We start from the raw sequence: 26,444 nt of genomic DNA, 5'->3' as shown, positions 1-26,444 counted from the left end.
TGTATGAGAAAAGACTAGACAAGTTGGAATTGCCCACACTGGAAGAGAGATAAAGTGATTGCTACCTTTAGAGCTATGGAAATGTGGACATGCACAACAAAGAAGCTCCATCAGTATAAGACAAAAGAATATTAAGAGGATATAGCAAGAAATGAGTCAAGCACATTTATTCACCACTTCACAGCAATATTGGTAATCCCATCTTATGGAGAATTCAAAGTTACAAAATGAACAAATCCAAAAATTCAAAGTGGAAAAGTAAAACAAGATACATTTTATATTTCAAGTTATGGGGTACTCAAACATCCATTCAAGACCATACAGCTTTATTTGATTAATAATGCAATACTTAAAAACCATTAGCAAATACAATTAACATTTCACAAACATGTATAAAATTCTTTAAACATGTCCTAGAAGCAGTAATTATATTCTATAAATAAAACTATTAATAGATCTGGTATTATATTAACATGTGTATTTACCTAGTTTACGTAGTTGTATTTTATGGGATGGGAGCTATGCTTGAGACCCGTTTTCGTATCTCTCCACATCCAGTTTATTCTTGAACTCATGTATATGTGAATGTGTGTGTGTGTGTGTGTATATATATATATATATATATGACTTTGACAAGTGACATACTATATGTGAATAAAACCAAACCTTAAAATGTACATTGACCACATTCCAGATTATGTTACACATGGTAACATAATGAGATTTCCTAGCATTTTTCCTCACCTAAGCATCTAGGCAATTTTCTTCTCTAGTTAATTTCAAAAGGATAAAGAAAAACACAAGTTACAGTATCTCAAAAGAATCAAAATTTCTGCAAATAGACATATGTGTAATAATAATACCAGATACAGAGCTAACCTTTTCCACAAATGGTCAAAAGTACTGATTCAATATGCAACTATGCTGTATATAGATTGTAATTCAGTTCATGTTAATTTTAACCAAAATAGAAAATCATACATCTGTTTTTTAGATTATACATTATTTGACATGTTACTGTGAAGATATCCACTTCACTGTATTTGGTTCTTGTGCTTACAATGTATTATCAATCATATACAACCAAATCATACTATACTAATTAGGCACATTGTCAACATCATGCTCCTCCACTTCAATCTCTTCCTTAACATCATATAATAACATTTCATTTGAACTATCATTTATTTTCACTACACTGCGGGAAACCTCACTCTTCTCTTCTCGAGTATATCTTATCAAATTATCTTCTGAGTGAATTCTCATGATGTGCTTCTTCAGATACCCACTTCGAGTAAATGAAGATTCACATAAAGTACATTTGAAAGGCTTTTCACCCTTGTGAGCTCTCATATGACGGCTCAAACTTCCAGACACACAAAAAGAAGTCTCACAAAGAGAACATTTATATGGCTTATCACCCGTGTGAGTTCTCATGTGACGATTCAAATCCCCTTTTTGATAAAATGAAGACTCGCACAGAGCACATTTATAAGGCCTATTACCTGTATGAGTTCTCATATGCATTGTCATCTGGGAAAAGGAAGCATATGAAGACTCGCATACAGTACATTTATAAGGCTTATCATCTCTGTGAGTTTTGATGTGCCTCTTCAAATTTGCAGAATGAGAAGATGAATATTCACATAAAGAGCACTTGTGGGGCCTAACACCTGTGTGAGTTATTATGTGACGAGTCAAATGTCCAGATTGAGCAAATGAAGAATCACATAATGTGCACCTGTAAGGCTTATCACCTGTGTGAGTTCTCATGTGACAGATCAATTGTCCAGACAGAGAAAATGAAGAGTCACATAACGTGCATTTATGAGGCTTATCACTGACGTGGATTCTCATGTGACTATTCATATTGTTGGGATATGTATACGACACCTCACTCAAAATACATTGGTAAGGCTTATCACTGGTGTGATTTGTCATGTGCCTTTTCAAATTTCCAAACTGACAAAATGGAAACACACATGAAGTGTATTCAAATGTCTTAACACTGAAGTGATTTATCATATGTTTCTTTTAAAGTCAACATACTTAATAATGCGCTTAAGAACTCACAGCTTTTTTTCCTATTTCATAAGGAATTCTGGTGCAAGGGGCAGAATTCTCACATTTAACCAGCTTTGAATTTCTTCTGGTAATCTTCATGGAATTGACATTGCCACTGCATGAAGTTGACATTATTGTCCATCTTCTTTTACCTTGGGAGATAAATAACATATATTATGCTCACACTTTATTACTTTTATTTTTATAATACATTTATAAATATGCACACAAAACTACAAACACTGCTCCTTTCTTGTATGGTAGTTCCTGATTTACACAACAATGTTATTTTCCGTGCCCTTCCAGCCACTCTTGTACACAACCAGTCAGATCTATATTGTATCCTTTCAACAAACATGGTTAACCTAAGTTGATTGTAAAATAATGTGCCACAATTTTTCTCCAAGTACTACCCCACAATTCATCAACTACTATCAGAGTAAAGTGCTACGGGAAGGAGGGTCAGCTTGAAAATATCAAGACTATAAGATCTTAAATTCGTGTATGGTTTTTACACACTATTGTTTCGTCTAGTTTGTTCTATGCATCCACCACTTTGTGGGGCAAAAGCAGTTCTTTTTCAAGTCTCTTCTGTAACTAACTTTTTTGAGCTTCCTTCCATGTCCCCTTATATTTCTCTTATGCCAATATAGTAAGTCTTCTCTATCAAGGATTTCCATACCTCTCGTGATTCTATAGATGGTCAACAAGTCACCTTTCTTTTTTAAGTTCCAGAGTCAGTAATTCTAGTTTTGAAAATCTCTCTTCATATGACAGTTTTGAAAGTGTTGGGGCCATCTTTGTAGTTGCTCTCTGGATTCTCTCAATTTTCCTTATATTCTTTTTGGTACTGGGTGACCATAGTGTCACTGCATACTCCAATTTTGGCCTTATCAGTGTAACTAGTATGTTCTTTACCATTTCTTTGTCTAAGTAAGTAAAGGCCACTTTTATTAATGTTAACAAGTAGTAGGTTTCTCCAACAATTTTATCTGTTTATCAGGCAACATGTCCTTTGTGATGATTACTCCCAGGTCTTTTCTAGATTCCACTTTCTTTATTTTCTTTACACCATTTTTATAATGTCCTGATACCCTTTTTTTACTTTTCCCAAATTCCATTATGCTACATTTCTTTAATGTTGAAGTCCACTTCCCACATCTGACTCCATCCTCAAACACTGTTCAGATCTCTCTGCAGCGACTCACAATCTGTTTCAGTACTCACTTTCTTTAACAGTTTGGCATCATCTGCAAAGAAGCTCATGAAACATTCCACATCCTCATCCATATCATTCACATAAATAGCTAACATTATTGGAGCCAATACTGATCCCTGTGGAACTCCACTAATCATCTCTTCCCAAGTAGAACTCTTATCACTGAGCACTATTCTTATTTTTCTTCCAAGCAAGAAATCATCCATCCATTTACGTAGTTTACCTTGTATCCCTCCTATGGTTTCCAGTTTCCAGTTTCCTTTTTTTTTTTTTTTTTTTTTGTACTTTGTCAAAAGCCTTTTGTAGGTCTAGGGAAGCACAATCAGTCCATCCATCTCTTTCTCATATTATATCTAGTAGTCTTGAGAAGAAACAGATAAAATTTGTGGCACATGGCCTTCCCTGTCTAAATCCAAATTGTCTCGGATTTAGTATATTGTTTTCCTCCAGACATTTTATCCATGTATTTTTGATAACTTTTTCATAAATTTTGGCTACCATGCTTATAAGGGAAACAGGTCTGCAATTTGTTGTCTTTCTTGTTTCCTCCTTTATATATTGGTATGATATCAGCATTTTTCCAGTCTTCTGGTATTTTTCCTTCTTTCAGTGAGCAGCTTATTATATATCTTGTCTATTAGTTCTTCTTTACTTTCTTTTAGTATCCAATTTGTGATTCCATCCAGGCCATGTTATTTCCTGACATGAAGGTTAGTCATTGGGTCTATTATTATTATTATTATTTTTTTTTTCATGTTACTATAGAACCTTTAATGGTTGGGAGGGTCACTTCTTGTCCTTCATCCCAATGTTGTACATTTTCTCTGGTGAGAACTGACTTTTTATATGGATGATGTTGTGATTGCATGAGGTGGAATGGGCGGGGGGATGGGGGGTGAGGTAGTATGTGTGAGCAAAATTTGACGCAGCCCGAAGGGATTTCTTCCCGTCCTCTCCTTTTATGCAATGGAGGTACGGAGAGGGGGTGTCGCCAATTTAATGAAGCGGCCTTGCTGTGGATGTGCTGTGTCTTGTGACACTGCTTCTGACCCAGGGCAGTGGACAAGGTGCAGGGATGACCCGTCCTCCAGGAGGTGCTAAGATAAGAGGGAGGGTGGAGGGGTGTGGAGTGTATTCAGGGATGGAATGGGTGGAAATGATTTTATGCCTTTTCCTTTTTGGCTAACTCCCTTGTAAGGGGGAAAAAGCCTTGGTATATGTATGTATGTATGTATGAGAACTGACTTGAAATGTTTGCTCTTGACTTCAGCCATTTCTGTTTGTGTTTTAGTTTACCATTCACATATATATAGAATAGTTTTGGCTGATCCTTACATTTTTCTGTCATGTCTTTTTCAGTTTCTTTTTCCTTCCCTGTGTATATTTAGATATTCATTCCTTTGACTGATACATATTTGCCACTTTCTGGTTTTTTTGTATTTCTTCCATCTTTTCTAAGCTTCATCTCTTCTATCTTTTGTTTTGCTGCACCTGTTAAACCAACACTTACTATACCCCTTCTCCTGTTTTTGTTTTGGTACATATTTATCAACTCCTTCATTACAGATTTCCATCAGAATCACCCATTTTAATTCCACTTGTGTTTCTTCATTGTAGAGTTTTTTTCAACTCACTTTTTGAACAAATTTCATAAGTTTCTCAAAATCTGTTTTACTATACATCTTCCTTTTCTATATTTCTCATATCTCTCTATATTTCCTCCTTCAGTTCTAACTCAAGTAATATGTGGTCACTCTTCCCAATTGGTGTCTTGTATTCAATTTTATCTACTATTTCAGGTTATGACGTGTGTAATAAATCTAGTCTCAATGGTTCTTCATTATTTCTATATCTGGTATTTTCTTTTACCCATTTTGTGTGTGTATTTACCTAGTTGTATTTATATCATACCAAAGGCTTTTTTCCCCCTTACATGGGAGGTAGCCACAAGACAAAGGCATAGAAACTACTCCCACCCATTCCACCCTACATACTCCACTCCCCTCTACCCTCTTCCCTCCCTCTTTTCTTGGTATCTCCTGGATGATGGCTCATCCCTGCATCTTTTCCACTGCCCTGGTTAGCAAATCACCTCTTTCTCTTCTTTGATCCAGGGTTGGTAGATTTAGTTTATCCAATCTTTGTTTGTATGTTCAATTAGAGTGTTGGTGCCATATTTGTTGTTGCTCTTTAAATTCTTTCTAGTTTATGTTTTTTTTCTAGAACAAGATGACCATAGTGTTGCAGCATATTCCAATTTTGGTCTTATCAGTGTAACTATTTTCTTTACCATTTCTTCATCCATGTACTCAAAGGCTACTTTCATTGATCTTAATAAGTTAAAAGTTTCTCTGACTAATTTGTTGACATGTTTGTCTGGTGTCATGTCATTAGATAGTTACTCCTAGGTCCCTTTCCAAATTGACTTTTTTAAATTCCTTTGTACCAATTTTATATTTACCCGATATTCTATTTTTTCTTTTTCCAAATTCCATTATGCTACATTTCTTAATGATGAAGTTCACTTCACACTTCTGAATCCATTTCCAGACTTTGTCTGGGTCTTCTTGAGAAGAGTTGCAGTCTTCCTCTGTACTTACTCTCTTTAGTAGTTACGCATCATCTGCAAAGAAGTTCATTTAACATTCCACACCTTCATCCATGTCATTTATATAAATAGCAAACATTATTAGCGCCAGTACAGCCTTGAGGGACTCCACTTATCATATCTTCCCAATTTGAGTTCTTGTCTCTAAGTACCACCCTCATTTTCCTTATGTTCAAGAAATCTTTCATCTATTCCAATAACTTTCCTTGTATTCCACCTATTATTTCAATTTTTCTTAGTAGCTTTTTGTGTGGTACTGTCACAAGCCTTTTGTAAGTCCAAGAAAGCACAAGCTGCCTATCTGTTTCTTCCTTGTACTATTTCTATTAATCATGAGTAAAAGCATATTAAGTTTGTAGTGCATGATCTTCCACATCTAAAACCAAATTGTTTTGGATTTAGTATATTTTCTCTTCCAAGTGTTTAATCTATTTATTCCTAATAACTTTTTCGCATATTTTTGCTACTGTGCTTGTAAGGGATACCAGTCTATAGTTTGTTGGATTTTGTCTCCTACTTTGTATATTGGTACAATATTTGTATTTTTCCAATCTTGTGGTAATTTCCTTCTTTGAGTGATAAGTCAATTATTTTGTGTATTTTGTCCATTAGTTCATCTATACACTCTTTCAATATCCAATTCCATCCAGCCCATGTGACTTTCTGACGTCAATTATTTATTTTATTTTGGGGGATCTTCCTCGCTGTCCTTCCTCCCAAATTTGTGAGCTTTTAATTGTAAATACAGACCTAAAATAGCTGATCATAACTTCAGCCATTTCTACATCATCTATATATTCTTATTTCCTTTGCACAGTTTGACTATTTCATGTTTGTCTTTTAGTTTATCATTTACATATCTGTAAAATAGTTTAGGTTGATCTTTGCATTTATCTATTATATCTTTTTTGTAGTTTTTTTTTTCCTCCCTGTGTATATCTACATATTGTGGCAAAAGACCATGAATGAATGTAGCATAGTGTGCCTGGATGGTTGGTATGATCGTGTGAGTGATGCATGATGTCGGAGAGAGAAAGCATAGCAAGGGGTATAGCGAGGGTATGCGTGGGGGGACCCCAAGGGGGGGTCCCGGCTTCGCCCGCCATACCTCGCATAGCAGCAGAGTAAGCCTAGTACTAGTGTTGAACACACGTGTAAAATCCTCATATTCGTTAGTTAGAATAAAGTGAAGAAAGTGACACTCCTGCCTTTCCCTGACCCGGACAATTGTATGTGTGATCTTATGTTCATCACTCGTGGCATAAATGGTCATGCCCATGTGCAATAGAAAAGGTGAGTTAATGTCCATGCAATCCGGAACAATATTCATTTCTCAGTTTGATGTATGTATGTCATTTGGTCATTTTTTTTGTCTTATTACCATATTTTCCGGGCTTTGTCTCTTCTATCTTTAGCCTCACTACACTTTTTGTTATACCAACACTTTATGTAAACCCTTTTTTGTTTTTTCTTTGTTCCATTTCTCTTCCATCTTTGTTTCTTTATTTGATTTTTTTTTCCCAGTTAGTGTTTTGAAAAAAGTTCCTAAGTTTTACATAGTCTGTTTTGCTGTACATTAATCTTCCTTTTCTATGTTTCTCATTTCTTTTCCTATCATTTTGTTCTTTTAGTTCAAACTCTTCCCGATTGGTCTCTTGTGCTGCCCTGGGGCAAAGTTCTCAGTGATGCCCCCCCCTCCTCCCCCCCATCACCACTTCCCATCTCCACCATTCCTTACTGCCTATTATTATAGTTATTGGCTTGCAAAATTATTAAACGGATTTTAAAAATTGTATTTAATGTCCCTATTGCAGAAAGGATAAGGGAAAAGTATATAATATTCTGTTGATCCTAATGCAAAATTCGTATATTACGGTAAAATATTCAGGCCTCCATTGACATTTTTCTTATTATTATTTTGTCAGGCTTGTGGGCGGCATGTCCAGACTAGAATTGCCACCCCCCTAAATGTGCCGACCCAGGGCATATGCCCCCCTGTCCTCCCCCAATGTGAGGGCCCTGTCAAAGACATACTAATTTACACACACACACACATACATTGGAGAGTTAGAGACAGTCCCCAGAGAGTCCTGCTCCTTTCCCGTATACTATAATTAGATAAATAAAAACAAGTGCACACACACACACCATACAAACAATATCATGCCCACAAGCACAACCAAATATGGATACTTTCTCTTATACTAACATTCTATCCTTTTCCAACTATTTATTTACATAAAATTTCCCTCATTTAAAATTTTTATATCTTTACCTACCTCTACCATTGAATTTCCAACCACCTTCCCAATTTTACTGATTAACCTGATCAATGCAAGTTCCCTCTTCCTTTTCCTTGCCACACAAGAACTAAAATTTGCTGTCAATAACTACTTTTAGACATAACTATCCTTTAATTTTTTTACATTGTTCTTTTGATTTGACAAACCCTAGTTGACTCCATGATCTGGAGATAAGGAGTGTGAATGAATGCATGTTAAAGACTTCTATACACTAAAGTGTATCCTCATGTAGGTTAGGTTATACAGGTGTTCAACAAAAGTTGACATATGTGACAACTATTCCTGATGTATCTTGTTTATCTAAACATTAAATAATATAATTATTATTTATTGCTGCCAATTTCTTTTTGGAAAAAAAAAATCCTAAGAGGAAGCAGATCTCTGAAGACCAAAATAAAAAATGCCGGTGTGATTAAGAATCCCCCCCCCCCAAAAAAAAATTGCTGCATTAACTTTACAATCTATAAAATTAACATCATTGCTCACCTCATTTGATTTTGTTCACTTATCTCTTCCCATGTCTCTGTGTTACCTTTTGCATCAATGGAACTGAAGTGGGTTCTTTCATCCATATCTTAACATTTTCAACCAGGGTTGGTTGGCATGAGGGGATGGGGGATGCTGGCTCTGGAAGCAGTTGTTTGTGGTGTTAACAAACAGCAGAATTGTTGGATTTACAGCATGACTCCATATGCTAAATAAAATTATCTATCTCCATGCATATGGAAATGTAGAAATTTCCCCCATTTTCCCTACCTGTATATTCTGGGGGATACTGTTCATTTCCACAAATTCACTGTCACTATCCATATGAAATGAATTACTTGCAGGGTAATATAAAGTAAAATGTCAGAAATGAGGGACAATACAAAAGAAATATTTTTAGCAAGGAGAGGTTACAATTGCACAATCCAATGTCAGCAATTCTCTTACCTCAAAACTTGTATATATTTTCTTATCTGTATGGAGAATCCTGCTTCCATAAGGGGTGAATATTTATATTGTACATCTTCAACACAACTGGGTCACAACATCAACCACTGTCTGTATACTTTTTTTTACAATGCTTTTACGAAGACTTCCCTTCCAAAGAGTGAACCCGTCTAGATCTTCTCAATCCAGGCCACTTGTTTTCATTACGAACTATAATGGGAGAAAGTTGCAGCACGCCAGCCAACAATCTGTATATTTGTTTACTACTAATTTATGCCAAACCGAGTGTGTTGCACCTGCCGTCTCCACCGATCCATATTACCAACAGTGAAATCGTGTGTATAGTGGAAAGAATGTCATGATAGTTGACTCAGCTCAGTGGAATACGACATTAATGGGTACTGACCACTGCAGCAGGCATTAGCCACGGCTTACTAGTGAAATAATGCCCGACATCCAGCATACTCAAGTTCGGTTCTCATTTATGATTTACAAACATCACAGTATTGCAAGTTTCCTGTAATCTATTTGAGCAAGGGGGTTGGTGTGTGATGTACCCATAAAATGAGAAATACAAGCTCTGAGCTCTCGTTTAGGAGGGTAATAGTCATCAATCACGAGTCCACCACGTTGTCCTAGATTATAGAGAATCAGGCACCCACGCTTGGACGTACTCTGGAAAGACCTAGATGTTTCCTGGGTGTTCGAGAACGCTTAGGGAGTTTTATTTTGTGATTAACGTCCAGTGAATTGCCCATTAGGCAGGTAAAGAACAACCTGCCTATGCCGCTCACATCTATCTCTTGTTCTCTCCTTCCATTGCTCAACAGACATTCCCCTTTTACCTAAAGCCTACTTCACATTATTCGTTTATTTCATTATCGGTCTTCCTCTTAAATTCACTCCATCCACCTCTGCCTTCCATACCCTTTTTATTAGTCTTTCTCCCATCTCCATACATCTAATCTTAGTATTCTTTGACCAACCCTATCTGCCAGCTATCTTTCCACCTCGTCTCTTTACCTCACCATCTCATTTCTTATTCTATCCATCCCCGTAAACCCTACCATACATCTTAAATACGCCATCTCATACATATTTAGGCTCCCTCTTTCTGCCTCCCTTAGCTTTCTAGTTTTTGCCCTGTAGCAAGGGGCACCAAACTATGGCCCGCGAGCTCAGTTCATCCTGTTTGTGCATTTTTTTTCTCAATCTTTTTGATAAATAGATATGTTTGTAGTCTTTATTTTTGTGTATTGGTATATGGATATATTGGTTGCCTTTTTGTATATTCATTGTATTGTACTGAACAAAATGGTTATTTAGTCCGCGCTCGTCATTCAGTTATCTGGCCCGCTGTTTAAAATGAATAAATAGATAAATAAATGAAAGTTTGGTGAGCCATGCCCTATGGTGACTTTAGCACAATCACCACCCTTCATAGTCTTCTCTCTGCGTTCATCCACAGATATCGATTTCTTGTGACACTTCATTCCTTTAATACATTTACTTGATTCCTTGCTCCTCATCCCGTGGCGACGTTACCATGAGAAGGAAAGAGGGTTGACTGAGTTCTTGTCCTTTATTAGTTGGTCGGAACTGAACTGACTTTATAGGTCGCTAAAGATTATATATATATATATATATATATAGATATATATATATATATATATATATATATATATATTAATATATCACACACACACTAACACACACACACACACACACACACACACACACACACATATATATATATATATATATATATATATATAATCTGTATATATGTATATACATATATACATATATTGTTAGAAGTGGCCCTCACCCCCGGTCCTTACCTCTTGTCCTCACTCCCGTCTTTACCTCTTCTCGGCGTCCCACGACCTTACAAGCGGTCCCATGGGACACGCTGGCATCTACCCAGTTGTGACGCGACCCAAAGTTTCCTTGACGCCCGTGGGTGGCACAAAGCATCCCTGAGAAAACACACGTGCAATGCTAGCCACGTGACACGGGAACATTGGATTCATTGAGGAACGTAATCCCTGTCTTCGTGAGTCACCGGTGTTAGAACGTTTTGCCTCCGAACTCCCCACGTATCACACGTGACCTCACGCCAGTTAGGAGCACGGGTCATGGTCTACCCGTGTATATAAGGGATGAACCAACGCCGACGATTCAGAACGCCTCAGGACATCATTCGCGAGCCTGGCTTGCTGCTCCTGCTTCTCCCCCCCCCCTCCCTTTGCTTCATCGCAAGCAGATCGCCTGGAGGCACGACTCGAAACATAGTCGTCACCCCCTCCCATTTGGCGCCTAACTTTCATTCTTAAATGAAACCAACTCTCCATCAGAGTTTGCCTTCAACCAGCCTAACATTTGGCTGCCTAACGTGGGGCCGACTACCGGCCTAACACTTGGCTGCCTAACATGGCAAGACCACCTGCCTAACATTTGGCTGCCCAACGTTTGGGGCCCCCGACCTCCAGCTCTGCCACCGCTGTCTGCCGCTGCCGTCGCCGCCTGCCAGGTTGTCTGCTGACAGCCAGGTCGTCTGTTGACTGCCTATACCCTCGTCTACCACAGGTTTTTGCCGACAGGTATTTGCCAGATTGACTGCCGCCATTGGTCTTCCAGATCGCCTGCCGCCGCTGTCTGCCAGACTGCCTGCCAGTTCACCTACCAGGTCTGCCGTCTGTCAGCTCACCTTCCCACCAGCTCGACTGCCGTCTCTGCCTGCCAGGTCGTCTGCCGACTGCCTGTTTGACTCCCCACACTCTCGCCTACCACAGGTATCTGTCACAGCTCGACTGTCGTATCAACTGCCGCCACGTGTCTGCCAGGATTCCCTGACGATAGAAGAATTGATGGAACTTCATGACCAACAAAATAGAGAACAAGAACCAGACCCAGAGTCTCGTCACTTTACCACCAAGAAAATGCAAGAGGCATTTGCACACAACATGGATAAGTGTCGCTTCAATTGAAGGGATGGATCCAAATGCTCATTGCTTTTCAAAGGTTATGGGGGCTTGTTCCAAATGCTCATTGCTTTTCAAAGGTTATGGGGGCTTGTTCCAAATGCTCATTGCTTTTCAAAGGTTATGGGGGCTTGTTCCAAATGCTCATTGCTTTTCAAAGGTTATGAGGGCTTGTCACAAAATTTTTGCTCCTTGTAACCTTATCCTTGAAGAGAGGATGATCAAACGAATTCAAGGCACTCTTGATAAGTTCCTGATACGGGTCCCTATACAACATGACTTGTCTCCTGACGATCCTCAGCCATCAACTTCTATGATGTAATATCCTACACCATCCCCGGCAAGCAACATTACCATGCATCATTTTTTTTTTTTTTTTTAGAATGCTATTACAAATGTATGTGTATCTGCGGTCTTGCGGGTGCTGTGGCAACTGATACGTGTTCTGGTATGAGAGAGTGAAAGCTGAGTTTGGGAGAGTGTGTTTGTGCGAGCATATTCGGGCGAGCGCGCCGGTCGAGTCTGCTTGTGCCCTGTATTCTGTGCCATTGATAACTATTCTGCGCCATTGCTGTGTAATGTAAAGTGCCTTAGTAAAGTAAGAAAAATATATCAGTGCCTTTGTATGATACTTCTCTTCCGACACGTGATTCACGGTGTGTATTTACCTAGTTGTATTTTACGGGCAGGGGAGCTATGCTCGTGAGGTCCCGTCTTCATATCTCATTTTATCTAAACTATTTTTAAATTCATGTATTGTTTTTGCACACACCACTTTTTCATCTAACTTGTTCCAACTGTCTATTACTCTGTGAGGAAAGATGTTCTTTTTCAGATCTCTTCTGTAGCTGTGTGTGTGTGTGTGTGTGTTTGAAGTGGCTCCCACCAGCTCCGCCCGCAATGGTTTATAGTGTGTTTTGACACAAATCGCGACCTGTAGAACCAATTAATGACGTAGGGTGAGGTATACCTACATATATATATATATATATATATACATATATAGTTATACATATATTATATATATATATATATATATATATATATACATATATTTATATATACACACACACACATATACAGGTGGGCGAGATTCAAGGATGACCTGTCATCCAGGAGGAGCCAAGGGTGGGGGGTGAATGGGAGTGGAGTGTGTGGGGATGGACTAGGTGGGAGTGGATTTTATGCCTTTGTTTTTGGCTACCTCCCTTGTAAGGGGGGGGAAGCTGCTGGTATATGTATTTAGTAAGGAACTGGGTGGCACCGATTCAGCCACCCTTCTTCTGCAACACCTGTGAAATATCACACCTCTGGAGTGTATGAGCTTTCTGCAGGAAGAAGAATAAGAAATATATATATACAGTATATATATATGGAGAGGGGGGTCGCTGATTTAATGAAGTGGCCTTGCTGTGTCTTACGACACTGCTTCTGACCCAGGGCAGTGGACAAGGTGCAGGGATAACCCATCATCTAGGAGGTGCTAAATTGAGAGGGAGGGTGGAGGGGTGTGGAGTGTATTCAGGGATGGAATGGGTGGGAATGATTTTATGCCTTTTCCTTTTTTGGCTACCTCCCTTGTAAAGGTATATGTATGTATGTATGTATGTATGTATATATTAGTGGGAGGATGAAACTAACAGGAAAATCTAAACACTGCAGGTGGGGGAAATTTAACTCTCCATTATAAAACTATGTATTGAAATGGTGGTGGTGAGGGGTGATATTTAATAAAGCTTGGGGGCAAAGATAAAGGAAAATTGAATAAATTCACTAATTAGGTTGATCATAAAACATGCACTACAAGACGTGCTAACAGACTCCATGCCCTATCAAGCTCCCCTTGACATCAGCCCAATTAAAAAATTCCTCCCCTGACAAACAAGAACCACATTGGTGAGGCTGCATTCAGGCCATCACTCAGATTTGAAACTTTACCAACACAAGATAGATCTGGCCACAGAATCAAATCACCCCAGATGCAATCACCACAAAGAAAACTTGAGATATATTCTATGTTGCCATATTCTAGCCTTACCCATGCAACAGAGTATCTCTTCCTTAAAAGATTTGTAGACCAGACTGTTGGCCATTGCAATTTACCTACCTGTGGGTCTCCTACCAGCAAGATCTAGAGCCACAGATTGGCTGGTGGCAATGGCTAGCTTCTTAGGAGATGCAAGTCTCATGCAAGACCTGGGTCAAAGATTTATTTATCTATCTAAGTTCCTAAAACTGTAAAACTCTTTGCTACTAATATAAGAATAAGACTAAAAATAGAGATGGATAGTCGCAGATTTTCTGAGTAGAGAGAAGTATGTTGTCTTGTGTTCAATCCTGATCAGGAATATTTTATGAAATGAGTCACTCTATTTCATATACACAGTCCCAAATGGATGAGAAATGTCCCATGTGAAGGTAACTGCTGTATTGCATCAAATTATTTGTGAAAGCAATAATTGTTCATTTTTTTTAACCCTTTTCAATCATAGTGAGCTATGGATATCTGGTTCAGATTCCTTACTAAGGATATCTAAATTGTTCAATGTTACAGAAGAAATGTTTTGTTCAATATGAAGGGATGATATCTGCCCAAAGTTGTGTTAAGTTTTGAAAGGCACCAGGTTTAATATGCCTCAGTTCTGAATGAAAATTACTGGGCAGGATTTTCTGAAGGTATCCTCCCCCCAAAAAATTAGTATTACTAAAGAAAATGGAATAACGGGGTGGAAAGGTACTGGTTTGTGTGGGCAGCATATACACTGGAATAAATATGGTCAAATTGGCTGCTAAATAATGGAATAGTAGTAAATTCAAGGTAATCAAGAACTAGAAAGACTAGAAAGAAAAGAGAAGAGAAGTAAAGCACAAGATAAAGGAGGCAAAATGGAGAGCAGATGTGAAATGGAGTAAGAGTGTGACAGAAAATTTTGAAAGTAATAAAAAGATGTTTTGGGAAGAAATTAAGAGAGGAAAAGGAGGCAAATCAAGTAGAGAAGAAAAGGTAAAAGGTGCAGATGGAGAAATGATAATGAAAGAGAAGGCAGTAAGAGGAAGATGGGCAGAGTATTTTAGGGAGTTGCTAAATGTGAAGGATAGGGAGGGAAAGGTAGTTGTAGATGGGAAGCACTAAGAAAATGATAGTGATGAGTGAGGAAAATGGAGGAGAAATAAGGAAAGATGAAGTAAAGGCAGTTGTTAAGATGATGGAAGCAGGTAAGGCACCTGGGCTGGATGGATGTCATGCAGAATGTCTTAAAAAAGGAGTTACAGTGATGGTGGACTGGTTGGTGAAGTTATCTAATGTTTGATTAAGAGAGGGTAGAGAGCCAGGGGACTGGAGGAGTGCCTGTATAGTTCCACTCTACAAGGGGAAAGGGGACAAGTGTGAGTGTAGTAGTTTCAGAGGGATTAGCTTGGTAAGTGTAGTTGGGAAGGCTTATGGGAGGATCTTGATTGAGAGGATTAGGAGAGGAAAGTAGTGAGTAATTGGTGAGGAACAGTATGTATTTAGGACAGGTAGAGGTTGCATAGATCAGATTTTTGTGAGACAGATATGTGAGAAAGCTATAGGAAAAGGTAATGATGTTTTTGGGGCTTTTATGGATCTGGAAAAAGCTTATGACAGGGTAGATAGGAAGGCACTGTGGGAGGCTTGCGGATATATGGGATAAGAGGAAAGGTTTTAGGAGCTGTCAAGAGTTTTTACGAGAGTAGTAGAGCATGTGTCAGGATTAGAAATGGAGAGAGTGGTTCGAGGTAAAGGTGGGACTTCATCAGGGATGTGTTATGTCACCCTGGCTGTTGAATTTATACATGGATGGGGCGGTGTGAGAGGTAAATGCGAGGGTAGTGGGTAGGGGATTGGAGATGGTTAAAGAAAATGGAGAAAAGTGGGAGATAAGCCATCTGTTGTTTGTGGATGACACTGTGCTTGTAGCAGAGGGGGGATTGAGGAAGTTAGTGACAGAGTTTGGGAAGGTGTGTGAAAGAAGGAAGTTGAAGATAAATGTAGGTAAATGTTAGGTGATGAGATGTACAAGGGGTGAAAGTAGCAGCAGACTGGAAGTGAGTATTAAGGGAGAGAGACTGGAGGAAGTGGATATTTTTAGATACTTGGGTGCAAATGTGGCAGGAAAGGGAGGAGTAGAGGCAGAGGTAGAAGGTAGATTGAGAGAAGCAAGTAAATGCCTTGGTGGATTAAAAAATGTAATGAGAAATACACATTTGGGAATTGATGCTAAGAGATTGTAAGAAGGAGTGATTGTGCTGAGAACACTGTATGGGGCAGAAACATGGAACATAAGAGAGGAAGAAAGGATTTTGAGTGTGTTTGAGATGAGGTGTCTGAGAAGTATAGTAGGGTTTACAAGGTTGGATATAGTGAGAAACATGGAGGTGAGGAGACCTGGGGTCGAAAAGGAGATGGTAGATAAGGGTGATGAAAGAGTATTGGGATATTTTAGACACATGGAGAGAATGAGTGAAGAAATATTAGTAAAATAGGTGTGGAAAGCAGATGCGGAAAGTGTGAACATGAGGGGTCGACCTAGAATGAGATTGATGGATGGGGTAAAAGGAGCTTTGGGTAAGAGGGGAATGTCTGTTGAGAAAGGAAGGGAGAGGACAGGAGTGAATAGAGAATGGTTGTATATTGATGATGTGATGCATGAGGTGGAATGGGTGAGGGATGTGGGATGAGGGAGTATGTATGAGAAATAATTTGACGCAGCCCGAAGGGATTTCTCCCCGTCTTCTCCTTTTCTGCATGAGGGGGATGGAGAGGGGGGTTCACCTATTTAATGAAGCAGCCTTGTTGTGGATGTGCTGTGTCTTGTGACACTGCTTCTGACCTAGGGCAGTGGGTGATATGCAGGGATGACCTGTCATCCAGGAGGTGCCAAGATAAGAGGGAAGGAAGAGGGTGGAGGGGAGTGGAGTATGATGGGGATGGAATGGATGGGAGGTGTGGTCTTATGCCTTTGTTTTTTGGCTACCCCCCTTATAAGGGGGGGAAAATCCTTTGGTATATGCATGTAAAAAGACTAGAAAAGATAACACCTGAGCTCACAAGTATGAATCTTTCAGATATCCCTAAATATAAGAAAGGAAATGAGTGGGGTATGCTGTGCAAAAATTATGGTTTCATCAACTTTGATTACCGGCAAGGCAATCTTTACTGGAATCACACTTTGCAATATACAGTATGAAGATTAGATTGAGTTGAAAGGGACATGACATTTTCCCAAGGCAGGGATTGACTAACCTCTCATTTTGATTGCTCACACTCATTTTATTGTCCCCTTTGTTATGAAAAGGATTTAGCAATTGCATAGTGCACGTAGTAATGTAAAATCTGTAATTTTCATACTGACATTTCTTGATCATGTATTGTATAAAAAATTATCTTTGTTTTCATTAGTCATAAAACACTTACCCTTTTTACTTCTCTAAGAATCATTGACAATAATGACATTCAACAAGCTGTGTCAGTGATGACACAATCTAAAAGGACACTGAGAATTATACTGTCTGGCAGGAATAGATTTATTAATTTTACTTATGACAATTCAAGGTTTTGTTTTAATCTATAATTACATTTTATCAAACAGTTAACTCATACATAATCACTAATGTATGTTTTTCACACTCAATACTTATTTGGAAAGTTTCAAAACCTGAAGTATAGTTGCAAACATTTCCATGTACCTGTTTAAACTGATATAATGCTACAACTTCTAACATGAAGCTTTCCCTACTTGCATCCATCTGAAATACTGAAAAACTGCTATCAAGCACACTGATGAGGCACACTATAATAACTGGCTAAATATAATTATAATACTAACTTATTGTAAAGAGCACGGGTCTCACAATAAGTGACACCTAAAGCTGCACATAATTAACTATGTTCATCAGTAACTATCAAGCACACTCCCAATACATGATACAAGGCTGTGCAAGTTTTAGCTAGGAATCTTGCAGCTTAGTGTTTGAGTCTTGGGGACAGTGCTATTTAATCCGTTATAACTCAACACATGACACTATGTTTATTATATATGAATGATAATCTTCATCAACACTAATCTCATCGACTATGGCTCTCACAATGTGCCATTTGTTTTCTACTACTACACAGACATTTGGTCAAGGCTCTCCCCTTCCACTTTAACCTCCATCACCTCCTTTACCTGGGAACTTCCTAATTCAAGTGAGCCTCCCTTTGTGCTCACCAAATCTTCTAGAGCTTCTTCTTTAACATTGATTTGAGGAGATAATTCAATACAAGGTGTAACATATCTTGCTGAGCCAGGTTTGGTATCAGGACCACAATCTACAAAATTAATTTCAGTGTTGCTCTTCTGATTAACTCCATGATGATGACAATGGTGGCGGTTCTTGGGTCTTTTGCGTGATTTTTTGTGAGTCTTGATGTGTTTTTTTAAGTTGCCAGACTGGGAAAAGGAAGCGTCGCAGAGAGTGCAATTGTAAGGCTTTTCGCCTGTGTGAGTCCGAATATGCCTTTTGAGGTCCCCGGGCCTCGTAAACGAAGCCACACAAAGACTACATTTGTGAGTCTTTTCACTTGTGTGATTTCGAACGTGGCGATCCAGATTACGAAGCTTAGAGAATGAAAGGCTACACATGTTACATTTGTACGGTTTCTCTTCTTCTTGTTCCTTCCGATTATCAGATTGCGTCAACGAACCCTCGGGACACTCGTCGGGTTTTTCACTTTTACAAGTCTGATCGTGAACTTCATCTTTATCGCATTCCGTGACCGAAGACTCGCACGTACATTTACGAAGCTTTTCGTTTGCATGAATCCGAAGATGCCTTTGAAGGTTACTCGAACCCGAAAATGACGCTTTACACTGCGTGCATTTGTAAGGCTTCTCGCCCGTATGTTTCCGAATGTGAATATCCAGACTCCTCGCCCGAGAAAACGAGGCCCCACAGAGACTACATTTCAGAGGTTTCTCTTTGATGTGCGTCCAAATGTGGCTTTTCAGATTACAAGATTTAGAAAATGTCGCTTCACACAGAGAACAGTTAAAAGGCTTTTCCCCTGTATGAATTCTCATATGCCCTTTCAGACTGGAAGACTGAGAAAATGACGCATCACAAATAGTACATTTATGCGGTTTTTCAAGTGTATGAACGAGAATATGCCTTTTAAGACCAGCAGGCCACGAAAATGACGCATCACAATGAGTACACTTGTGAGTCTTTTCACCTTTGTGGATCTGAATATGTTTTATTAGACTATTTGAATCTGAAAAAGAAGATTCACAAAAAGTACATTTGTGGGGTGTGGGAGTCTGAATATGTACATTCAAATAAGATGATGAAGGATATGAATCATTACTTGAACTACATTTCAGGGTACCTTTTTCAATATATTCTAAATTTGAGGCATCAGAGGAATATGCATTGTCTGGACTCTTTTCCTTTACAAGCCTTCTCTCTAAATTATTCAATTTCTGCTCTGTTTTTATCTCGTCACTCCCACTCATGAATACTTCTTTCCTGGTGGATTCCGACATTGCACTGTATCCTCCTGGACCTTTGGAAATAAAATATATATTAGAATACTTTTTCCAGTCTATTTCTTATATTTTGATATAATGGAAACAATGCAAATGAGTTCTAATTCACTTTGCAATTACATTGTACAATCATTTAAAATGTTGCCCTTGGCTCCCACAAAACTAGCCATGGCCACCAGTTCCCATGAGTCAGTGGAGAGATTTAGTATCACTGTCTGTAAAGAATAAATGGAGAACAGTGTAATATATGCTTTGTGTGTGGTGGTTGCATTTAGCCCAAATATTGTCTGTTAATATCTGTACTGCTTTAGTGCAAGCTGATAAACTGAATGCAGGTGTGATATTGCAATTCTTGCCTTGAAAGTGATTTCTCTACTGGGTTGATTTCTAGCAAGAAATTGGCAGTCTAGTAACCTTCAACTGTAACACATAGCCTATGCTGTAAAGCATTTAGACTGCAATACAGAGCTCATATTGTATTTCTTCCACATTATTGCCTATGGGAAGCTGACAATGTGCAACTGCTCCCCTCCTACTACTTTCAACTGGTGACATCAAAAGCTACACATGTATGTATACAGCATATGAATCAAATTTTCTTCCCAGAGAGATCTAGGGGAAAGCCCAAGGAACATTACCAGCCACTGTGGGGCAGTTGTTTTCCTGTCGATGAAACTCAAAGCGACAGTTATTGTATTAGAGTTATTTCTCAAATCTGGAGACAAAACATTTTTTTTTTATGTGGTATTAGATATATACCTGTCCTCCTGAGATCCTTGATTTAGTACCCCACTATCAATAAAACAAATTCTTCAATATATATCAACAGGTACCTTATTTCCAACCTTTCATTTTGTTCAAATATCACATCAATATCACACCCTATGTGTATGGATGAAGTTGTGATGTATGAAAGGGAGTGGGTGGGGGATGTAGGGTGACGGAGTATGTGTGAGAAAAAAAAGAAAAGAAAAAAAAAATGGATGCAGCCCAAAAGGATTTCTCCCAATCTTCTCTTTTCCTGCATGAGGGGACAGAGAGAGGGGGTCACTGTTTTAATGAAGCAGCCTTGCTGTGGATATGCTGTGTCTTGTGACACTGCTTCTGACCCAGGGCACTGGTCGAACTGTAGGGATGACCCGTCATCCAGGAGGAGCATAAGAATGAGGGAGGGGGTAGATGAGAGTTGAGTATGTGGGGATGGAATAGGTGGGAGTGGATTTCATGCCTTTGTTTTATGGCTGCCTCCCTTCTCCCTTGTAAGGAGGAAAAAACCTTAGGCATATGTATGTTCAGATCACCACCCTCACACTAAAACAAAAGCAACACAGACTGTTTGGGGACAGACAATAAATTCCCTAATTACAACCAACTAACAAGACACAAAGTACATACTGCTATATCTGGCACTCATTCCATACAGCCCAACAATACCTACTGACTTTTGGGCTCCACCAGTAGATGTGGCAATTTTCCTAGGGGATGTAGTTCTGCAAGAGAACTGGAGAAAAAATCTGCTCACTGAGTTACTGTTCATGTTCTACTGAATGTGCATTGATTTTGTAAAGAATCATTAATCCCACAGTAAAACATTCCTATTTTCTTTAATCAATTAACCCACATTTAAGACTATTATTCAATGAATGTACAACAAATTGGGCCATGGGTCACTATCCTAGGATGTTAAGGATATACAATATAGGACATTTTGGCTGTCAAACAAGATATGAAAATAATTTTTTTGAATGTAGTGAATAATAATTTTTCGTAACATATCAGTTTAATATCTAATATGTTTGGTGATAGGGGGATGGGTGTATACTTACCTGTTGACCAGATAAGCAAGAGCACATACAAAAATAACTATGAAATACAATAAAAAATGAGAAACTATAGAATATGAGTAAAACATTAAAAAACAATATATCACTGAATATGATATAAAAATGAGTGAGCTTCAGAATATAAACAAAACACTAAAAAAAAAAAACATATGACATTGAAATAAGCAAAATATGACAATAGCCTACAAAACATAAGCATGTGGATATTAAAAAACATATTACCATGTACATCACAGACAATTATATATTTCATGGCCTAAATGTCCTCCTTAGGGCCCCACTATGATCCCAATGTCCTTGGGTGGCGACCCATTGTCCAAATGTCCTAGGATGGTGGCCCAGGGCACAAACATCCATTCACCTACTCAGTGGTAGCAATGACATATTTACTCAAGACAATAATCAAAATAGATAATATAGTTTTGAAAATTCATCTTCTTACAGGCATAGCAAAGTGACTCCAAATAAGGCAACCTTTTCATGTACAGACATTTTTTTCATGCACGCAAAAGTTATATCAAAATTATGTCTCGAGTGAATAAAGAAAGAGTACCAAAAGGAGTGAGGAAGGCAGAGGTGGATGGAGTCAACTTATGGAGAAGACTGAGAATGAGATGGAAGTATGAATGAGGTGAAGTGGGGCTTGGGTAAAAGGGAAATATCTGGTGAGCAGGGAAGGAATAAGGCAAAACAGGTGTGTGGGGAAAAGTTGTAAATAGACAATATTTGATATGGCCCCAAGGGTTTTCTCTCCTTTTTTTCTATTTATGTATGAAAGGACAAGGAGAAAGGGTGGAAAAGGTGGTAGAGAAACGCGGGTTAGAGCGAGAACACTATATTCCTGACATTTCGACTACAAGTCTTCTTCCGAGTGAAGAAGACTTGTAGTTGAAATGTCAGGAATATAGTGTTCTCGCTCTAACCCGCGTTTCTCTACCACCTTTTCCACTCATCAGTCTTACCTTCATAACACAAGGAGAAAGGATTGTTATGTAAATGAAGTTGTAGGGATAAACCAGTTCAGAATGTCATGCCCTCCTGTGGATGTACTCTCTTACTGCATTGCTTCTAACCTGGGCAGTGATGATCCTATATCTACAATATATCTACAATGAGCTTTGATAAAAAGTAAATAAATGAGTTTTGGATGGGTATGGAATGGGTGAGTGCATGCCTTGGCTAGCTAATCCCCTTACGAGGAGAAGGCCTTCCAGTATATAGATCTCTATTCAAATAAGATTACAAGAATTAATTTACAAAAGACAGAAATATACATATTCATATTCTAAGCCCCTTAGGTAGCAGTTAACTCATTTGTTAATGAAGCTGTTCTTCTAAATCTGACATGAAAGGATTAACATGGTTTACCTAGGTTAGCTAGTGCCCCCAATGAATGATCCAGAACTATAAATCTTATCTCTTAGCTACAACAGTGGTGGATCCAGAGGGGGCTTAACCCTCCCCCCCCAACCTAAATTTGTTCTTTCATTACCTTATAGCGTAGGTCGAAAAATCTGCCTCATGTGTAATGGTACATGGCAGATAACAGTAATACAGTGACAGAGTTTTTTTTTCCAGCATTTAATAAAACACTTCAGTGAGACTAATTGGAAAGATATTCTACACACTATTAAGAGTAAATTTTTAAATATGTAAGATTAAGTATGACTTTTACCCAATATTTTAAAAGAAACTAAATCAAGTGAGAACATATACTTCAATTTATAGTCAAAATCATTGTATTTGTAATATAGAGTACATGTTTAAAAACATAATATATATTTACAAAATTCAGATTAGCCCTCTCTAAAGTGTTTTGGAGAGTACTTGCAGCAGGCGCAGAATTCGATTCATTTGCAGCTCTAGAAGAATCGATTTCCAGCTGGGAAAAGTCTAATAATGTAAATCTTTATACCAAGAACTCCAGAACAATACAATCAGCTACTAAACATGCTCTTAACAGAAGTTTCAAACCTGAGCTGCAGTATTTTTCAATAGATTATTGCTGTCAGCATGGAGGTAGAAATTACCAGCCGAAATCTATTACTGGGACACGACCAAATCAAATACAAGAACTAGACTTCATATGTCATTAGTAACTTTAAGATAAATTTGTGCATTTAAAATTTTTTGAAACATTCCTGGGAGGATTGTTAGGTTATGTTAGGTTATTGTCGTAAAAATTGAATTCCAAAGTTCACAACAGAGGGTGCTATCAACCATGTCGTAAGAATAGCTTGAGGCTATTTTTACGACTCGTCGGAAAAATAGCCTGAGGACTATTCTTACGACTCGTCGCAAAAATAACTACTGCCACTAGATAAAAAGGAGAACAGGGAGTACCCATGGAATCTCTAGTGAACCCTTGTTCTAAAAATGGTACATCTGATGTGGTTAATGACCATGACATCCTTTGAAATATTGTTGATCAACCCAAATCTAAATCCATGGATTTATTTGGGTGTATGTGTGTGTACAGGTACACTAAAAAAATAAAAACATAATGATAATTTGGGAATGATTGGTATAAGTTCAGCCTAATCCACACAATTTTAAGGGTGTATTTCACTTGAGTTGCTAATTTATGAACTTGTTTTGAACATCAGATTGTGCATTGGAGTTTGTTGTACAATACCATGGCATGCTAATGATCATCTATAACTGGGGTGATTACTGGTATTCCAGATGTATACCCTGGACATATTGAAATAATTTATTCATTGAGGTGCAAACCATACTAAATTATTACCAAGATTTATGTAACAAAATAAGAAATCCACGGATACATAACATTGTTGCTACATTGTCAATTTAGGGTAGGATATATTTCATAGCGTAATCTGTCATTCATATAGCCCTTTTGGTGCAAGTAACCATTTCACAAAGGCTGCTTAAATACAATGCTTTCAGTATTTAATATTGAGCATATGCAATTTCTTCCCTTAAGGTATTATTCGCAACTGCCGCTACAATGGTCTGAGTTTGAATCCCACCTGATATAGTTTCAGTATCGCTGGGTTAAAAGTCGTCGCTCCAACTCTCGTGGGTGGAGAGTTGGGGGGAGGGTGTGCATGTAAAGTCACAGCATTACCCATAGATCAGTCATATATGAGCTCTGAGCTCTCTTCTGGGAGGGTAAAGACTATTGATCATGAGTTCAACATGTGATCCAAGACTATGGTGAATCACATAACCACTCCCTAGCTGCCCCCCCCCATCCCCCAGCCACTCCCTTCCATGCATCACAGCATCACCCATACACAACCATTCTCCACTCACCCCTACCTTCTGTCTTCTTCCTTCCTTCCTCAACAGACATTCCCCTCTTTTCTCAACACCCCATCTCTTTTCCAGCTGCTCCCTCCTGTTCACTCCACCCACCTCTGCCTTCCACACTACTTTTACTAATTTTTCTTAACTCTTTCTATCCATGTGTTCAAACCAAACAGCCCTGCCGTGGATGTGATATCTTGCTGCAATGCTTATGACCCAGGGCAATGGGCGAGATGCAGGGATGACCCGTCATTCAAGAGAAACCAAGAAAAGAGAGAGGAAGAGGTGGTGAATGGGAGTGGAGTGGGTGGGAGTGGAATAATGCCTTTTGCCTTTGGCTACCTCCCTTATATGGAGGTAAAAGCCCTTGCTGTATGAATGTACAATTCCTGGCATTTGCTAGGCCATGGCTACTGCTTGCCTAATTAAACTCATTTGATCCTTAGTTTATGGAATTCTGTTGTCTTTACAGTACTGGGATCCTTCTCCATTATCATACAGAATATGAGGCGAAATAGTTGTTTCTAATCTAGTCCAAATCTATGGGCTCACCTTCCTACAATTTCCAGTCTCGGGCTTTCCAGGGAGACAAGCATACCCTTTCTATCTGCAATTCATTGTGGGTTATTAGATGCATTAATATTCACCTCATAATGACACTGAACAACTATTGATGGTATTACCTATTTCTCTAGATCCCATGCAACGGTAAGTGTAATGCTGAATCTTCCTACGCTAGAGCATATTTCCGACTTCACGTCCTCACTACGTACATCGACATGCTATTTTCACTGCACGGTGATTAAAAAATATAAATCATGAAGTGACTCTAGATAGCCAGGTCATTTAATCTTAGGTTTGTTACCTAGATATGATGAGCCAATTCTTTTCAGCTGTCTGAGTAGTTCAACATAAGGTTTAGTTGTTTAATTTTAGATAAATTGACGATCTGATGACGATATGTAGCAGAAATTCGCCAAAGACAAGAGACGTTTCCGTCAATTCCATAGCCGATGCTCATTTGTAATCTATACCACTGACAGTTAGAAATAATGAATTTGGGAAATCTCGGTTTATATTCCACAATATCCATAGCTAACCGAATCAACCATAATATTTACCTAATATTATAGATCAAATTCTTTGTAAATCATAGTTGATCGGTGAAATTAGCTACGAAGCTATTTTCACAATATGGTGAGAATAGTCATTTTGTAAACATACTTTGTTTACATTTATGGCATTCAAATATAAATGAAACTGGTGCAATAAAATGTAAAATGACACCATGAGAAAAAGTTGGCCTTGTCATCGACGACGGCGACAGATTGTTTTTTTATGAAACACGTAATGTAATAAAAAAAAATTAAACATTTATTTCAAACATATTATTGCAATTGACAATATATTTTTGTTCGCTGCATTTATACTAGTAAATAATCAAAGTGTGAAAAGAAAAATATTGCAATTAAAAGTATATCGTGAAAAAAACGCATTTTTTCTATCACTCAGAAGTGGGAAAATTGACCTGTCGTACATTTTCATATTTATTTCCTAGTTACGCAATATCCTGTATCGTCCTATTATATGTGGTGTTATAAATGTCGGTATTTTGAAACATCAGTATGTTTAATTTTTATTCTTTTAATTCAGAAAGTTACTATGG

The 26,444-nt window shown here is 38.3% G+C and overlaps 2 protein-coding genes across 7 annotated transcripts; both read right to left on the bottom strand.

The window, feature by feature from the left end:
• Positions 1-320: 320 nt before the first annotated feature.
• Positions 321-10,235, bottom strand: LOC143031286 (uncharacterized). 2 transcript variants are annotated; one of them, XM_076194926.1, is made up of 3 exons: positions 9,128-10,235; positions 8,681-8,821; positions 321-2,216 (listed from the first exon to the last, which is right to left on the bottom strand). In XM_076194926.1, the coding sequence occupies exon 3, from the start codon at positions 2,023-2,025 to the stop codon at positions 1,099-1,101; it is 927 nt and encodes a 308-aa protein (XP_076051041.1). In that variant the 5' UTR covers positions 2,026-2,216; positions 8,681-8,821; positions 9,128-10,235; the 3' UTR covers positions 321-1,098. The 2 variants fall into 2 exon arrangements, with proteins under 2 accessions (XP_076051041.1, XP_076051042.1); XM_076194927.1 differs by lacking the exon at positions 9,128-10,235 and adding an exon at positions 8,951-9,074.
• A 7,416-nt stretch (positions 10,236-17,651) lies between these two features.
• Positions 17,652-26,175, bottom strand: LOC143031285 (uncharacterized). Of its 5 annotated transcripts, XM_076194925.1 has the most exons (3): positions 25,462-25,611; positions 19,502-19,678; positions 17,652-19,387 (listed from the first exon to the last, which is right to left on the bottom strand). In XM_076194925.1, the coding sequence occupies exons 1-3, from the start codon at positions 25,478-25,480 to the stop codon at positions 18,243-18,245; spliced, it is 1,341 nt and encodes a 446-aa protein (XP_076051040.1). In that variant the 5' UTR covers positions 25,481-25,611; the 3' UTR covers positions 17,652-18,242. The 5 variants fall into 5 exon arrangements, with proteins under 5 accessions (XP_076051040.1, XP_076051038.1, XP_076051037.1 ...); XM_076194923.1 differs by lacking the exon at positions 25,462-25,611 and adding an exon at positions 25,900-26,175 and having other exon boundaries at positions 17,652-19,678; XM_076194922.1 differs by lacking the exon at positions 25,462-25,611 and adding an exon at positions 25,644-25,861 and having other exon boundaries at positions 17,652-19,678.
• Between the last annotated feature and the right edge of the window lie 269 nt (positions 26,176-26,444).

The sequence above is a fragment of the Oratosquilla oratoria genome, chromosome 12, assembly GCF_046742065.1.
Source record: "Oratosquilla oratoria isolate Oo_2021 chromosome 12, ASM4674206v1, whole genome shotgun sequence".
NCBI lineage: Eukaryota > Metazoa > Arthropoda > Malacostraca > Stomatopoda > Squillidae > Oratosquilla > Oratosquilla oratoria.
The sequence above is the reverse complement of the archived record's forward strand: the minus strand, read 5'-3'. Positions and strand labels throughout refer to the sequence as shown.

What these genes read in the sequence shown, in the direction of transcription:
- LOC143031286 (XM_076194926.1), bottom strand. Translation starts at nt 2,025, where the DNA reads ATGATAAATCACTTCAGTGTTAAGACATTTGAATACACTTCATGTGTG.